The 17,130-nt window shown below is 43.7% G+C and overlaps 1 protein-coding gene and 1 non-coding gene across 4 annotated transcripts in view; both read left to right on the top strand.

Moving 5' to 3' along the window:
• Positions 1-97: 97 nt before the first annotated feature.
• On the top strand, positions 98-169 carry trnap-agg (transfer RNA proline (anticodon AGG)). Its single transcript has one exon. It is a non-coding gene; the product is annotated as a tRNA-Pro (tRNA).
• A 428-nt stretch (positions 170-597) lies between these two features.
• Positions 598-17,130, top strand: part of bbs9 (Bardet-Biedl syndrome 9) — a 198,066-nt gene continuing 181,533 nt past the window's right edge. For 2 of the 3 annotated variants that reach the window (XR_016494444.1, XM_090229006.1), the window contains exons 1-5: positions 602-760; positions 2,126-2,241; positions 3,262-3,412; positions 8,729-8,793; positions 15,857-15,970. Coding sequence is in view for 2 of the 3 variants with exons in the window: in XM_090229006.1 (XP_090085132.1) it covers positions 2,130-2,241; positions 3,262-3,412; positions 8,729-8,793; positions 15,857-15,970 (442 nt within the window). In the remaining variant the exon portion in view is untranslated. Of the gene's footprint in view, positions 761-2,125; positions 2,242-3,261; positions 3,413-8,728; positions 8,794-15,856; positions 15,971-17,130 lie in introns of all 3 variants that reach the window. The other variant, XM_036972411.2, reaches the window with a different exon arrangement.

Raw genomic sequence — 17,130 nt, 5'->3', positions numbered from 1 at the left:
GTGAAGTTTTCACTGTAGTTAGTTATTAAAAGACACGTCTGCAAAATCCATCCAACGTGGCATACTTGTCCTGGACTGGTTTCTTCCATATCCATCTGGCTCGTTGGTCTAGGGGTATGATTCTCGCTTAGGGTGCGAGAGGTCCCGGGTTCAAATCCCGGACGAGCCCAATTTTTACAAAAAAATACGAAACTGAATGACAAGTTATTGTGATAAGTGTAATAAACACTAACGTGTAAAACATTAAGGATCTACAAGAAATCAATGAGTGCGTTCCAAGATGCACAAGGCAACAGATTATTGAGAAATTGGATGCAAGTCTATGGTTATAATCCAGATTTCATTCCAAAGACCTTAAAATAAGATTGGCAGTGCCATTCAATTGCTATATCATCCTCAAATTAGTACAGTGAAATGCCTTTCTTGCAAACTCAAAACCCAATAATGTATTACTAGAAAAAAAAACACGAGAAATATGCCTCAAACGTGTGTATATGTAAGCAATTAAAAAAAATTGAGTGACATTTAATGTGCAATCACGTGATTGAGAATGTTACTGTTCAGATGTTCGGAATAAAAACTCAGTTTCCCATAAATCTGTGAGTTTGTGCGTTTCCGATCATGCGCGCATGTATTCGAGTCTATCGTTAGTGTCACTGCTATGACAACAGGGAGATGGCTTCAAGCAAATTGATGAGGCACACGCAAAATTAGATTTTTATCTGAACTGCGAACCCCAGACAGGCTCGTCTTGTTAGAGGTAAGAGAGGCACGTTTAGAATTTGGGAATGTCGCTGGAATGTTGAAACTAGACGCTTGTTAGCCTCCAAGCCAGTCACAAGCACAGCCAGCGCTAATTAGCCAGCCAACGTTAACTTAGCTCGAGGTCTTTCCTGGCTGGCTAGTTTACTACATCTTGCTTGTTACCAATAGAGACTCGTGCACGTCTTCCAGTTTAGTTTGTTTTTATTCTGTTCATAATAGTTAAACACATGGACAATGCTTGCCCGCGACCCCTACTAGCTAGCTATTTTTTTCAACAGATTATGCATGTTGTTCCTAGCTAGATAACGTTACGGTTATATCTAGCTAGTTGTGTGGAAATCATTCTATGTACCTCTAATGGAATGTAATATCGGAGCTCTGCTTGATATGCATGGCACACCTGGATAATGTTGAATTATGTGGTTGATTGCCGAATGTTGGATGTGCTTTGCTGTCTGTCAAGTAGATGAAAAGGGGCTGCTGAAAGATCTTGGCCATGATGGTCAAGTAGGCAGGTGGTATAAGGCTACAAGCTATAGGCATATAATATTCCACTTGTGTAATCTTTCAAACTCGAAATAATAGGGCTATCATTTGAATGGTTATATATGGTCTTGGTGTCGAGGGAGGGGGAAGAAGGGATTCTCTCTATGGATTAGCTGTCCATTCCACCTGCTCAGCAGTTGACAATTAGGAAAGCTGCTTGGCCCACGCCCTGATACAATCCCTGGTCATGTGACTCAGCTGTCATTGGCTAGTGTAACAGTCTTACCGTTAGTGTCACACACAGACCACTGTCCAAACCTCCCTCTGGGTCTTGGAGTCAAAGAAACATCAGCATGTAGCCTATATGGGCCAACTGTAAGAGGTAGGCGCTAATACCCTGCAATAAAAGCAGATGATCAGTGAATTACCAGGCACAAACACCCCCCCCCCCCCCCCCCCCCCCCCCCCCACACACACACACACACACACACACACACTAGTTTGATAAAGCACTGCACATCTGAGGCTGGCACCCATTAGGCTTAGAGTGAGTTAAAGTAGGATTAGACAGATCATGCCATATAAGAACCTAGGTGGAATACATGAACGCCAACCCTTCCAATTGTTTCATACTTCCATTTGGTTCCAAGAGGGATAGACAAACAGCACGTATTACCCACATTGCTTTCACCTGTCCATTATTTTTAAATGAAGGAGATGAAGAAATGTATTGATGAGTGTCAGTCAGCCTGCTGGTCACGTGTGAAGACTGACAAGCAGTGTTATGTGTATGGTGTCCAGCAGAGCGGCGATATGATCCTCTGTCTGTCTGTGTCTTTCTTTCTGTGTGTGTGTTTGTCTGTCTCCTCTGCAGTAGTATGTCTCTGTTCAAGGCACGTGATTGGTGGGCCGCGGTGCTGGGCGAGGGGGAGGAGTTTGACCAGGGATGCCTGTGTGTCGGAGATGTGGACAACAGCGGTAGCGGACATGGTAAGAAGGTGTGGGGTTGTGGTGTGTTGTAGTGCATAGGGCAGTCAAAAGACACTGTTTACTAATAGACCACAAAACAAACAATGAGAGTGCCCCTGGTACCATAGTCTTATTTACATGCACAAATCTGATTCGTTCATTGTCTGCTTGACTTACTGACTGACTGGCTGATTGACTTGATTTCCTGGATCTTTATTACCATGTTTAAAACATACCATTTGCCCTCTCGATACATAGCACATACACTGAGTGTACAAAACCAACCCCCCCCCCAATTCATCGGGGCATGGACTCTACAAGGTGTCGAAAGCGTTCCACTGGGATGCTGGCCCATTTTGATTCCAATGCTTCCCAGTTGTGTCAAGTTGACTGGTGTTCCTTTGGGTGGTGGACCATTCTTGATACACACAGGAAACTGTTGAGTGTGAACCCAGAGGTATTGCAGTTCTTGACACAAACCGGTGTGCCTGGCACCTACTACCATACCCTGTTCAAAGGCACTTAAATCTTTTGTCTTGCCCATTTACACGTACACAATTCATGTGATGGTTTGAGGGTCAGATTGGGAATCTAGCCAGGACACTGGGGTTAACACCCCTACTCTTACGATAAGTGCCATGGGATCTTTAATGACCTCAGAGAGTCAGGATACCCGTTTAACGTCCCATCCGTAAGACGGCACCCTACACAGGGCAATGTCCCCAATCACTGCCCTGGGGTATTGGGATATTTTTTTTAGACCAGAGGAAAGAGTGCCTCCTACTGGCCCTCCAACACCACTTCCAGCAGCATCTGGTCTCCCATACAGGGACTGACCAGGACCAACCCTGCTTAGCTCCTCCCATTCATCTACACTGATTGAAGTGGATTTAACAACTGACATCAAAAAGGGATCCGTCATGGATGAGCAGGTGTTCTTAATGATTTGTACACTCGGTGTACAACGAAGGGAGAATATGAGACCATACCACAACATCTAAGCTGAGTAAGTATGCAATGTGTATGTCCTCTCTCCTGTAGATAAGATCGTGGTGGGCAGCTACATGGGCATGCTGCGGGTCTTCTCCCCCCACCCTGCCAAGCCTGGAGAGCCCAGCCCGGCCCACAGCCAGCTACTGGAGGTGCAGCTCAGAGACCCCGTCATCCAGGTTGAAGTGGGCAAATTTGTCTCGTAAGTACCAGGGCACATGCACCTACGGATCAAATAGTAAGCTACTCGCACCTACTGCTTCAAATAGAATGCTACACTCACCTACTGCTCAAATAGTATGCTACACTCACCTACTGCTTCAAATAGTATGCTACACTCACCTACTGCTCAAATAGTAAGCTACACGCACCTACTGCTTCAAATAGTAAGCTACACGCACCTACTGCTTCAAATAGTATGCTACACTCACCTACTGCTTCAAATAGTATGCTACACTCACCTACTGCTCAAATAGTAAGCTACACTCACCTACTGCTCAAATAGTATGCTACACTCACCTACTGCTCAAATAGTATGCTACATGCACCTACTGCTCAAGTAGTAAGCTACACGCACCTACTGCTCAAATGGTATGCTACACTCACCTACTGCTCAAATAGTATGCTACACTCACCTACTGCTCAAATAGTATGCTACATGCACCTACTGCTTCAAATAGTATGCTACATGCAACTACTGCTCAAATAGTATGCTACATGCAACTACTGCTCAAATAGTATGCTACATGCAACTACTGCTCAAATAGTATGCTATGCAACTACTGCTCAAATAGTATGCTACATGCAACTACTGCTCAAATAGTAAGCTACACTCACCTACTGCTCAAATAGTAAGCTACACTCACCTACTGCTCAAATAGTATGCTACACTCACCTACTGCTCAAATAGTATGCTACACTCACCTACTGCTCAAATAGTAAGCTACACTCACCTACTGCTCAAATAGTATGCTACACTCACCTACTGCTCAAATAGTATGCTACACTCACCTACTGCTTCAAATAGTATGCTACACTCACCTACTGCTCAAATAGTATGCTACACGCACCTACTGCTTCAAATAGTATGCTACACTCACCTACTGCTCAAATAGTATTTTACATTCACCTACTGCTTTTAATAGTATGCTACATGCACCTACTGCTCAAATAGTATGCTACACGCACCTACTGCTCAAATGGTATGCGACACGCACCTCCTGCCCAAGTGGTATGCGACACGCACCTCCTTCCCAAGTGGTATGCGACACGCACCTCCTGCCCAAGTGGTAAGCGACACGCACCTCCTGCCCAAGTGGTAAGCGACACGCACCTCCTGCCCAAGTGGTATGCGACACGCACCTCCTGCCCAAGTGGTATGCGACACGCACCCCCTGATCTGGAATGTATGCTTATGATGCTATCACTGACTCTAAGCAATCCAGTTTGAATCACAACTGGCCGTGATTGGGAGTCCCGTAGGACGGCACACAATTGGCCCAACGTCACCCGGGTTTTGCCGGTCTAGGCCGTCATTGTAAATAAGAATTTGTTCTTAACCGACTTGCCTAGTTAACGACAGGGTCAGCAAAGGTCATGTGATCAGGAAAAACCCTTGGCCCTACTTATGACTGAATTATGTACATGAAGCTAATGTGTGTTTAGGACTGGGTGGGTAGCTACAGGAAAAGCCATTGTCTCCCAACACGTGACATCATCATTCCTGTGAAACTCTAGTCCTTCGGTGCAGTGATGTAGGACAATGAGGGTAGAGAATTCCATTCGTGGGGTGGTACTTTAAGATTGTAAATAGGGCTATGTTGAGTTAATGCCATAGTTGCAATTCCAGGCCACACTTTTGAGTGCCAGAATACCAGAGAAGGGTGAGGACAAAATGAATTATTAATACAATGACTGAGTGACCTTTATTTAACTCCTGACCATAGTCATACTTTCAGGCTGTGAAATACCCTGTACCACAAAGTCAAGAGGTAGTTGCTGTCAGGGCGTTTGGTTATCCACTGAGTAGACATCAATGGAGTTCATGAACCTATGGCATTGACTTTAAATTTGTTCTTGTCTTAATCTACTTCCAGTAAATCCTGACCACCATGTCATGAGTTCGGCTCTCTCCATGTGATTTATCATACCATATCAACCACCTAATCTCAAACTTGGCTGGTTCCACTACTTTAAGCTAACCACCAAGTTACCAGCACATAGCTGGAGACACCCCAGGGTCCCATTTCATATGTTGTTAAAGGAAATTTGTTCTCAAGGACTTTAACTTGCTAAATACAGGTTGACTAAATGCTCAAAAAATGGTTGACTAAATTAACAAAAAATGTCAACCGCTAGACTGAAACCGCCATTGCCCCCTCTGCTCTCCCCAAGGCCAAAAGTGTTCAAGTAAGAGGAGAAAGAGAGGGATAGGAGGAGAAAGGGAGGAATAGAATGGTGAGGGAAGATGGGAATGTTGGGATATGTCATAAAGGTGGTCCATTCCTGGGTGCACAGGGACCTCCTGGAGAGACGGGCTTCCAGGAAAAGCCAGGCGTTTTTCCAAAAGTTTTTCCCACAAAAGGGATGTATGAGTCAAAGGATTCTTTCATCTGTTTGTTTGCATTTTATGTTAGTGTATGTTTTGGGGAAGCTGGTTTCGGTTAGCATTTTTAATGACCATTGAGTGTTCCCTAAACAGAGAAACACATTGTAAATTTTGTCTCTAGAGCAGTGGGGCGGGAGATGGTGAAATGTTTTCTCATTGACAGTGGGCACTGTGGTTTTGAGTAAAGAAGAAATCACCTGGCTTCATTTTTAGTTGGTTTTCCTCCGTAAACATTACAGCAGGGTTGACGACAGACATGTTCCTCCGCAAAGCTGTAGAACACATGTTTAAACCATAGATTTACATCAAACAGATTTGTCACTTTTTCCTATGTATATTGTATTATACTTATCTGTTCACAACTTGTGCTTGAAGTAGCAGTTGTCCCCAGAATACACATTTAGGGCCAGAGTTGATTACCCCCAATCCTAACCTTTTCCATTAGGATATACAGTTGAAGTTGGAAGTTTACAGACACTTAGGTTGGAGTCATTAAAACTCGTTTTTCAACCGCTCCACGAAGTTCTTGTTAACAGACTATAGTTTTGGCAAGTCGGTTAGGACATTTTTTATTTTATTTATTTCACCTTTATTTAACCAGGTAGGCTAGTTGAGAACAAGTTCTCATTTGCAACTGCGACCTGGCCAAGATAAAGCATAGCAGTGTGAACAGACAACACAGAGTTACACATGGAGTAAACAATTAACAAGTCAATAATACAGTAGAAAAAAGGAGAGTCTATATACATTGTGTGCAAAAGGCATGAGGAGGTAGGCGAATAATTACAATTTTGCAGATTAACACTGGAGTGATAAATGATCAGATGGTCATGTACAGGTAGAGATATTGGTGTGCAAAAGAGCAGAAAATAAAATAAATATAAACAGTATGGGGATGAGGTAGGTAAAAATGGGTGGGCTATTTACCGATAGACTATGTACAGCTGCAGCGATCGGTTAGCTGCTCAGATAGCAGATGTTTGAAGTTGGTGAGGGAGATAAAAGTCTCCAACTTCAGCGATTTTTGCAATTCGTTCCAGTCACAGGCAGCAGAGAACTGGAACGAAAAGCGGCCAAACGAGGTGTTGGCTTTAGGGATGATCAGTGAGATACACCTGCTGGAGCGCGTGTTACGGGTGGGTGTTGCCATCGTGACCAGTGAACTGAGATAAGGCGGAGCTTTACCTAGCATGGACTTGTAGATGACCTGGAGCCAGTGGGTCTGGCGACGAATATGTAGCGAGGGCCAGCCGACTAGAGCATACAGGTAGCAGTGGTGGGTGGTATAAGGTGCTTTAGTGACAACGGATGGCACTGTGATAAACTGCATCCAGTTTGCTGAGTAGAGTGTTGGAAGCAATTTTGTAGATGACATCGCCGAAGTCGAGGATCGGTAGGATATTCAGTTTTACTAGGGTAAGTTTGGCGGCGTGAGTGAAGGAGGCTTTGTTGCGGAATAGAAAGCCGACTCTAGATTTGATTTTCGATTGGAGATGTTTGATATGAGTCTGGAAGGAGAGTTTACAGTCTAGCCAGACACCTAGGTACTTATAGATGTCCACATATTCAAGGTCAGAACCATCCAGGGTGGTGATGCTAGTCAGGCGTGCGGGTGCAGGCAGCGAACGGTTGAAAAGCATGCATCTACTTTGTGCATTACACAAGTATTTTTTCCAACAATTGTTTACAGACAGATTATTTCACTTATAATTCACTGTATCACAATTCCAGTGGGTCAGAAGTTTACATTCACTAAGTTGACTGTGCCCTTAAACAGCTTGAAAATTCCAGAAAATTATGTCATGGCTTTAGAAGCTTCTGATAGACTAATTGACATCATTTGAGTCAATTGGAAGTGTACCTGTGGATGTATTTCAAGGCCTACCTTCAAACTCAGTGCCTCTTTGCTTGACATCCTGGGAAAATCAAAAGTAATCAGCCAATCACCCTTGGGAGCAATTTCCAAACGCCTGAAGGTACCACATTCATCTGTACAAACAATAGTACGCAAGTATAAACACCATGGGACCATGCAGCCATCATACCGCTCAGGAAAGAGACGCGTTCTGTCTCCTAAAGATGAACGTACTTTGGTGCGAAAAGTGCACATGGGGGACAAAGATTGTACTTTTTGGAGAAATGTCCTCTGGTCTGATGAAACAAAAATAGAACCGTTTGGCCATAATGACCATGTTTATGTTTGGAGGAAAAAGGGTGAGGCTTGCAAGCCAAAAAACACCATCCCAACCGTGAAGCACTGGGATGGCAGCATCATGTTGTGGTGGTGCTTTACTGCAGGAGGGGCTGGTGTACTTCACAAAATAGATGGCATCATGAGGGAGGACAAATATGTGGATATATTAAAGCAACATCTCAAGACATCAGTCAAGAAGTTAAAGCTTGGTTGCAAATGGGTCTTCCAAAGATATGGCAAAATGGCTTAAGGACAACAAAGTCAAGGTATTGGAGTGGCCATCATAAAGCCCTAAGCTCAATCCCATAGAAACTTGTAGGCAGAACTGAAAAGGGTCTGTGAGCAAGGAGGCCTACAAACCTAACTCGGTTACACCAGCTCTGTCAGGAGGAATGGGCCAATTTCCCCAACTTATTGTGGGAATCTTGTGGAAGGCTACCTGACACGTTTGACCAAAGTTAAACAATTTTAAAGGCAATGCTACCAAATACTTATTGAGTAAGCTTCTGACCAACTGGTCTGACCAGCTTCTGACCAAACATTATTAAAATAAAGTGGTGATCCTAACTGACTTAAGACGGGGAATTTTAACTAGGATTAAATGTCAGGAATTGTGAAAAACTAAGTTTAAATGTATTTGGCTAAGGTGTATGTAAACTTCCGACTTCAACTGTACTTAATTATATCTATATCTGATTGATTGATGTTCTCTGCAGGTGTTCAGATCTGCTTCATTTGGCTGTGCTGCACCCCAGAAAACTGTCTGTGTACTCCATCTCAGGTAATATCACACATTTCAACATTGGCTGTAAAAAGCATGCCACACCACATTGATTTAGTGGACTACTACAGACTAGAACATGTTCCCGGGATTCATCTGATAACATTAAGTAGTTTAGCACATTTAGCACGTTGTCCCCACAGTGACTTTATGTACTGTACATATCCCAACCAAAAGTAATGGATTACAGGCAACATCCACACTGAGCTAAAGGCCAGGGCTGCCGCTTTCAAGGAGCGGGACACTAATCCGGACACATAAAAAAGACCCATAAAAAATCCCGCTATGACCTCTGACGAGCCATCAAACAAGCAATGCGTCAATACAGGACTTAGATCGAATCCTGCTACGATGGCTGTGACGCTCGTCAGATGTGGCAGGGCTTGCAAACTATCACGGATTACAAAGGGAAACCCAGCCACGAGCTTCCCAGTGGCACGAGCCTACCAGACAAGCTAAATGCCTTCTATGCTCGCTTCCAGGCAAGCAACACTGAACCATGCATAAGATCAGCAGCAGTTCCGGACATCTGTGTGATCTGGCACTCCGTAGGTGATGTGAGTAGGACCGTTAAACATGTTACCATTCATCAGGCCGCGGGATGGGGGCGCTGTTGGAAGCCAAGAATGTACAACGCGTTTCCCTATCGCTCCTGAGTTAGTGACCAAATGTATATATTTAACCTCGCAAAATTGTATATATTTCTGTTTGGCCAGGCGTCTGAAGAGACCCATAAACAATTCAGATCAGGTTTGAAAAATGTAAGTTTGTAATGTCGTCTACCCGGCCAAAAACAGAGTCTGCAAGAGCAGGCAGCAGCAAGCCCGCGCCCTCTCCTGATTCACCCCAGCCACCGGATGCTGCTAATGCCGGCCCCACAGAAACACTGACTGTGGAGATGCTACAATCCCTGATAGGCACCCTCAAAACCGATATTTTTGGCAAAATTGACTCTCTCTCTACCAATCTCAGGTCAGAGATATCAATGGTCAAAGACGAGCTTAAAAAATCTATCGAGAGTATACAGAATAAGCTCGAAGCTCACGGAGTGGCCTTATCGGATTTGGAACGAGGTGCTACAGACCACAGCACTCGCATTAGCGAGCTAGAGGCTAATGTTGGCTCATTGATAGCTAAGGCATACCTTGACAATAGATGCGAAGATATGGAAAGTAGAATGCGGAGGAACAACATTTGTCTACTGGGAATACTGGAGGGAGTGGTTGACCCAAGATCCACGGAGTTCATGGCCCAGCTGCTTCAGGAGCTGCTCGGTCTGGAGGAGAAGCCACTGCTAGACCGGGCCCACTGCACTCTGCGTAGCCGACCCCGGGATGGAGAACCCCCGTGACCATTTGTCATCAAGGTGCATTTCTTTCACGTCCGCAATGACATATTGAGGAGATCGGACAGCTCCACGCACAGATTCGAGGACCCGGCTTTAGCGGCAGATTTCATCAACAAGAACGTGAAAACGGCTGTTGTACCGCATTGTGTGGAACAAATGGTTGGTTAACAGGCTAGTTAGCAGGCCGAATGGTTTGCTAGCGAAGCCAATTTTGCTGGGTTCATCGACATTTGAATGTCATTCTCTTTTTACATTTTTTTAAATTTCCAACCCAGGTTGCTGCCTCTAATGCCAAAATCTGTCTGTTTTACTGTTAAACCTCTCTTAACCGAGGTTAGTTTTCCTCATACTCTGTTGGGGACCAATCTATGTATGTTTGTCTTACTCTAGTTAAATGGTCACAAATCTCAGGTAGCAGAGTAAGAGTTATCATGCTTTGCTCTAAACTTTTTGTATTTAGGTTTTTGCTTGCATCTCAGTTGGGGAGATGCTTCGGCAAGGGAGGGTGTGAGGGAAGGGATTTTTCTCTCTTTATTTGTATATCGTTTTTATATATTTTGTGCCTCGTCGCTTGTCTTTTGTTTTTTAAATTTGCGCTTTTAGGTTCAGCTAAGATCTTCAGTTTACATTGTACCTTGTCCTTTACATGTCCTCTCTCTCTTAAGACATGACTCAGCTTAGTGCAGCCCATCCTGCTGGAGGGAATGGCTTTAATTTTCTCACTTGGAACTGCAGGGGCATCAATAACCCAGTTAAATGTAGTAAGGTGCTACACCACCTTCATCAATTGAAAGCTCACATCATCTTTCTCCAAGAAACTCATCTGAAGGTATCACAACACTCAAGTCTTAGGTGCAGATGGGTGGGTCAGGTGTTCCATTCCTCATTTCAGAGTAAGGCAAGAGGGTTGGCTATTTTACCTCACAGATCGGTACCTTTTACATGTTCTAATGTGATCGCAGATCCCCATGGTAGATACATAATTGTGAGTGGTAGGTTGCGAAAATACAAAGGTACTTCTTGTTAATATTTATGCTCCTAATTGGGACAATGGTGACTTTTTTCAAATCGGCTTTCTCTACACTCCCAGATATGTCTTCCCATATGTTGATCTTAGATGGTGACTTTAACTGTTGGTTAGACCCACATTTGGATTGATCCTCCACTAAACCTACCATCTTATCAACCACCGCTAGAGTTGTCCGACCCTTTGTCTGAATTCGCAGTTTCAGATCCTTGGAGAATGTTTAATCCAGCTGGAAAAGCATACTCTTTTTTTTCTCATCAGTTCAGCACACTTTTACAAGCATAGACTACTAACTTGTAGATGGCAGGCTCCTCCATTCCATATCTTCATGTTCATATAATCCAATTGTTGTATCTGACCACGCCCCTGTTACTATGGAAGTAGCCTTTCAAAATGTTGACAATCCGTGACCGCCTTGGCGGCTAAATCCTCAACTACTCAGCAATGAACACTTTCGTACATTGTCTGGGATATCATTACACCCTAGGGGGATCAATGATGAGTTCAAGAGATTTTACCAGTCTCTATATACTTCTGAAAGTAAAGCGGATACATTGGAATTGGATGATTTCTTTCACTCACTTGCTGTGCCTTCTGTCAGCCGGGATTTGGTTAAAAAATTAGAGCAGCCGATCACTGTTGAAGAATTGTCTAATGCTGTCAAATCCCTTCAATCTGGGAGAAGCTCATGGCCCGACGGCTAACCTGCAGAGTTTTATAAAAAGTTTATCTCCAAAATAGCCCCTATTCTAATTTAAATGTACAATGAAGCATTTGTGAATTGTGCTCTTCTACAGACTCTCACTCAGGCAACCATTTGTCTTATTCTTAAAAAAACAAAGACCCTCTTGACTGTGCATCATACCATCCAATTAGCCTGCTAAATGTTGACTATAAAATTCTAGACATATAAAATAAAGCGTCTGGATACAGTCCTCCCATCAATTATCTCACCGGATCAAAAAGGATTTATTAAAAATAGACACTCAATCTTCGACAACTATTTAATGTTATATATTATCCTTCTGTCGCAATACCTCTGAAGACATTATATCCCTGGATGCCGAGAAAGCGTTTGATCGGGTGGAATGGAAATAACTTTTTTACACTCTAAATAAATTTGGCTTTGGCTCCAAATTCATGGCTTGGATAAGACTTCTGTACTCATCCCCTCAAGCCTCTGTCAGGACTAATAACACTCAGACTGCTTCCCTTTGCAACGATCAACACGCCAGGGTTGCCCTTTAAGTCCCTTACTGTTTCCCCACGCCATAGATCCACTTGCAATAACACTTCGCTCTAACCCCCTCATCAAAGGTATAGTCAGATACGGACATGAACACAAACTGTCTTTATATGCAGATGATTTATTATTATACACATCCAACCTTTCTGTGTCTTTTCCTGCTGCCCTGTCCACTTTTGCAGTCTTCGGTCACTTATCAGGGTATAAACTGAATCTCAGTAAAAGCAAATTGATGCCGCTGAATATGGCCACAAAAAAATTCCCCTCTACATAACTTGCCATTTAAAATGGCTTACAATTGTTTTATTTATCTCGAGGTACATGTCACAATCAGATTTGAAAACCTTTTTCAAGCCAACTTTGCTCCTCTTTTAACCTGTACTAAGGAAGATTTGGAACGCTGGTCTCTGCTACAACTCTCCTTATAGTCCTAATAATTAATTATATTAAAATGAATACTCTCCCTAAATTCTTCTCTATCAGTGCCTTCCGATTTTTCTTCCCAATACATTTTTCAAAAAGATCGACGGCCTAATACCACCCTTTTACATGGGACAAAAAGCACTCCTTGATGCGAAAACAGTTTTTGCCGGAGTTACAGCCGCAGCATAGATCCAGGATTTCCCACCCTTCCTGGTGAAACCCAGTTCGACACATCTCTTGTCTCACTTGCTACTCTGAAAGGCACCGTGTCAATAATCTGTAGTCAAATTTGCTCACTACAAGTCATCTCATTAAACAATATTAAATCCTCATGGGAGGAGGAACTGGGTGAGGACATATCTGATTAATTGTGGGAAGGGGCACTCAAAAGGGTACATAGCTCTTCTATTTCCGCTCGACACGGCCTCATTCAATGCAAACTCATTCATAGGGCCCACTGGACCAAAGCAAGATTATCCAAAATTTACAAGGATGTGAAACCTAATTGTGTACGATGTAATCAGTCTCCTGCTAATCATGTACTCATGTTTTGGTGTTGCCCATCTCTTATTGGTTTCTGGAAAGACATCTTTAACACACTCTCTCAGAATTAAGCGGCACACAGATCGAGCCAGACCCTTTTATTGCACTATTTGCCGTTTCCATACCCACAATACAATTGACCAAAATGAATAAGGATGTAATTGCCTTTGTCACTTTGTTAGCGAGACAATTCATTTTACTTAGATGGAAATCCTCTGCATCCTCTGCAATCCCCTTCTCATGCTCTTCGGATTAAATCTGTTTTGAATTGCATAAACTTGGAAAAAATTAAACACACACTCAATGGGTCTGTAGACAAATTCTATGCAATGTGGGCTCCCTTCTTTTCTTATTAATACATTTCCCTGCAGTTCGAGTGATGATTATTTATATATTGGTGATGTAAGAGGCCAGGTATGTGTATACACGACATCTCGGATGTTAAGGACGGTATTATCTGTACTAGTTGACCCATAACGACTGTATCAAAAAAAAAATATGTTTCCTTATGTTTTTGTTGTATATTTTATATCTATCTCTCTGTTTTGCTGTGTTGTTTTTGATGTGCTGTTTTATACTACTACCAAATAACTTACAAGTGCAATTATTTTCTAAATGCTGGTATTGAAAATTCAATAAACAAAGTATAACAAAAATACAAATAAGGCCGCGGGATCAGACGGATTACCAGGACGCTTACTCAGAACATGGCAGGTGTCTTTCACTGTCATTTTCAACCTTTCCCTGACCCAGTGTGTAATACCTACATGTTTCAAGCAGACCACCATAGTCCCTGTGCCCAAGAATGCCAAGGTAATCTGTCTAAATGACTATGACCCCATAGCAATCAAAACTTTAACCATGAAACGCTTGGAAAGGTCATGGCTCACATTAACACCATCCTCCCAGACACCGTGGACCCACTCCAATTCGCATACCGCCCCAACAGATGACGCAATCTCTACTGCACTCCACACTGCCCTCTCCCACCTGGACAACAGGAACACCAATGTGAGAATGCTGTTCATTGACTACAGCTCAGTGTTCAACACCATAGTGCCCCCCAAGCTCATCACTAAGCTCAGGACCCTGGGCCTGAACACCTCCCTCTGCAACTGGATCCTGGACTTCCTGATTTGCCGCCCCCAGGTGGTGAGGGTAGGCAACAACACATCCGCCACGCTTACCCTCAACATAGGGCCCTTCAGGGGTGCGTGCTTAGTCCCCTCCTGTACTTCCATTCACCCACAACTGCATGGCCACGCACAACTCCAACCCCACCGACACGACGGTGGTAGGGCTGATCACCGATGGAGATGAGACCACTTATAGAGAGGTCAGTGACCTGCCAGGACAACAACCTCTCCCTCAACGTCAGCAAGACAGGAGCTGATCTTGGACTACCGGACACAGAGGGCTGAGCACGCCCATTTCCACATTGATGGGACTGTAGTGGAGCGTGTCGAGAGCATTAATTTCCTCGGTGTCCACGGGAATTAACATGGTCCAGACACACCAACACAGTCGTGAAGAAGGCATGACAACGCCGCTTCCTATCAGGAGTCTGAAAAGATTTTGCACGGGCCCTCAGATCCTCATAAGTTCTAGGCTACCTGAAACGTATGACCCAAGTTAAACCATTTTAAAGGCAGTGAGACCAAGTACTAATTGAGTGTATGTAAACTTCTGACCAACTGGGAATGTGATGAATGAAAGAAAGAAGTCATCCTCAAAAAGTTCTATAGCTACACCAGTGAGAGCATCTTGACCGGCTGCATCAGGTATGGCAACTGCTTGGCATCCGACCGTAAGGGTAGTTGGTGTGTACGGCACAGTACATCACTGGGGCCAAGCTCCTTGACATCCAAGACCTCAAGCCACCGAAGTCAGACTTTTTGTTTTCTCTGCTACCTACCGCACTGCAAACGGTACCGATGCAAGTCTGGAACCAACAGGACCCTGAACCGCTTCTAACCCCCCAAGCCAACACTACTAAATAGTTAAACAAATAGCTACACGGACTGTCTGCATGACCCTCTTTGAACTAACTATTTTGACTCATCACATATGCTGCTGCTACTGTTTATTATTTAATGTGTTGCCTTCCCCGACCTATGTACATATCTACCTCAAATAACTCGTACCTCTGCACATCGTCTCGGTACTGGTATTCTGTGTACTGTATATAGCCAAATTATCTTTACTCATTGTGTTATTTTTTTTCTATATTTTCCTCTGCTTTGTTGGGAAGGGCCCGTGAGTAAGCATTTCAATGTTAGTCTAAACCTGTTGTTTATGAAGCGTGTGACAAATAAGATTTGATTGGATTTTGATACTATGTCAGTTTGCTCCCGTTCTTCTAGTTCTCTCTCTGCAGATTTAACCATAGGACATAGTAATGATATGTGACAATAAATATTAATATGGAGGGTCTGTCTCTCTCCCTCTACTGTCTGTCTCTCTGTCTCTACCGTAGGTACTGCTGGTAATGTGGAGCATGGGGTTCAGTACCAGCTCAAGCGGGTCTATGAGCACAACCTCCAGAGGACCGCCTGCAACATGACCTATGGAACCTTCGGAGGGGTCACAGGTAACGCATCACAGCACCCCCATGAGCAGCTCAAACATGTCACATGTAACAGATTGACAGTGTAGTCACTAACCACACGCACACTTTTTCCATTTTTGGGGGTTAATTCACTGTCCATTTCTAATGACCACAGAGCTATGAGTGTAGAATATTATTCATTCTGTGTGGAGGGGAACCCTTGGCGTTCTGGTGCAGCTTTATTTGGATGGTAGTGACTGGATTAGTGTGTGCATGCATGTGCACGCACACGTGTGGGTGTATTTGTATGTGCAGTAAGTTAAGTTGTGTGTGTCCTTTTTTTAATGGTTGTGTCAGGTGAACCACAAGAAGCTCTCTTTTAGCCTGCCATGAACACACTGCTGAAATCTGGACCAAGCTCCAGACGAGACAACAGGCAATTCATTAATGGGAGAGCACACTTGTTCAAACACGTGCTCCCTGGAACACACACACACACACAAATACCTCAACAATATATCCCTTGTTCTATTATTGGCCTTCCCTTATCTAAAAGGGCTTCAGTTAAACACTGGTTTGTGTGTGCACGTGTGTGTGAGGAGACTTGGAGCTGTGTTGGTTAATGTTATAGAGGAGATGTTTAGGATGGGAGTCGTTGCTTTTCTTGGATGCTGTGGAGTAGAGGGCTTTCCCCTCCTTTTTTACAAATGCATATATTTCCCTTGAGGGATGATTTCTTCCCCCCCATCCTCTCTCCCTCTCTCCCATGGCATTATAACATTCCTCATTAACCCCTTAACTCTTCTTCACCTTCCTTTGTTTCATAGACTTCTGGAGCTTTATGGACTCTTCATTCATGCCAGTTTCATGCACACACACACACTCTCTGCCATTCACTTCCTCACTCTGTTGTGCTCTCTCTCACACATCCTTTCTCTATTAGATCAAATCAATGCAGTTGCCATACCAGGCAGTGATGCAAACAGTCAGGATGCTCTCGATGGTGCAGCTGTAAAATCTTTTGAGGATCTGAGGACCCATGCCAAATATTTTTGGTCTCCTTAGGGGGAATAGGTTTTGTCATGCCCTCTTCACGACTGTCTTGGTATGCTTGGACCATGTTAATTTATTGGTGAGGTGGACACCAAGGAACTTGAAGCTCTCAACCTGCTCCACTATAGCCCTGTCGATGAGAATGGAGG

This window comes from Oncorhynchus mykiss, chromosome 3 (genome assembly GCF_057628025.1).
Source record: "Oncorhynchus mykiss isolate SJ-2025 chromosome 3, ASM5762802v1, whole genome shotgun sequence".
Taxonomy (NCBI): domain Eukaryota; kingdom Metazoa; phylum Chordata; class Actinopteri; order Salmoniformes; family Salmonidae; genus Oncorhynchus; species Oncorhynchus mykiss.
The sequence above is the reverse complement of the archived record's forward strand: the minus strand, read 5'-3'. Positions and strand labels throughout refer to the sequence as shown.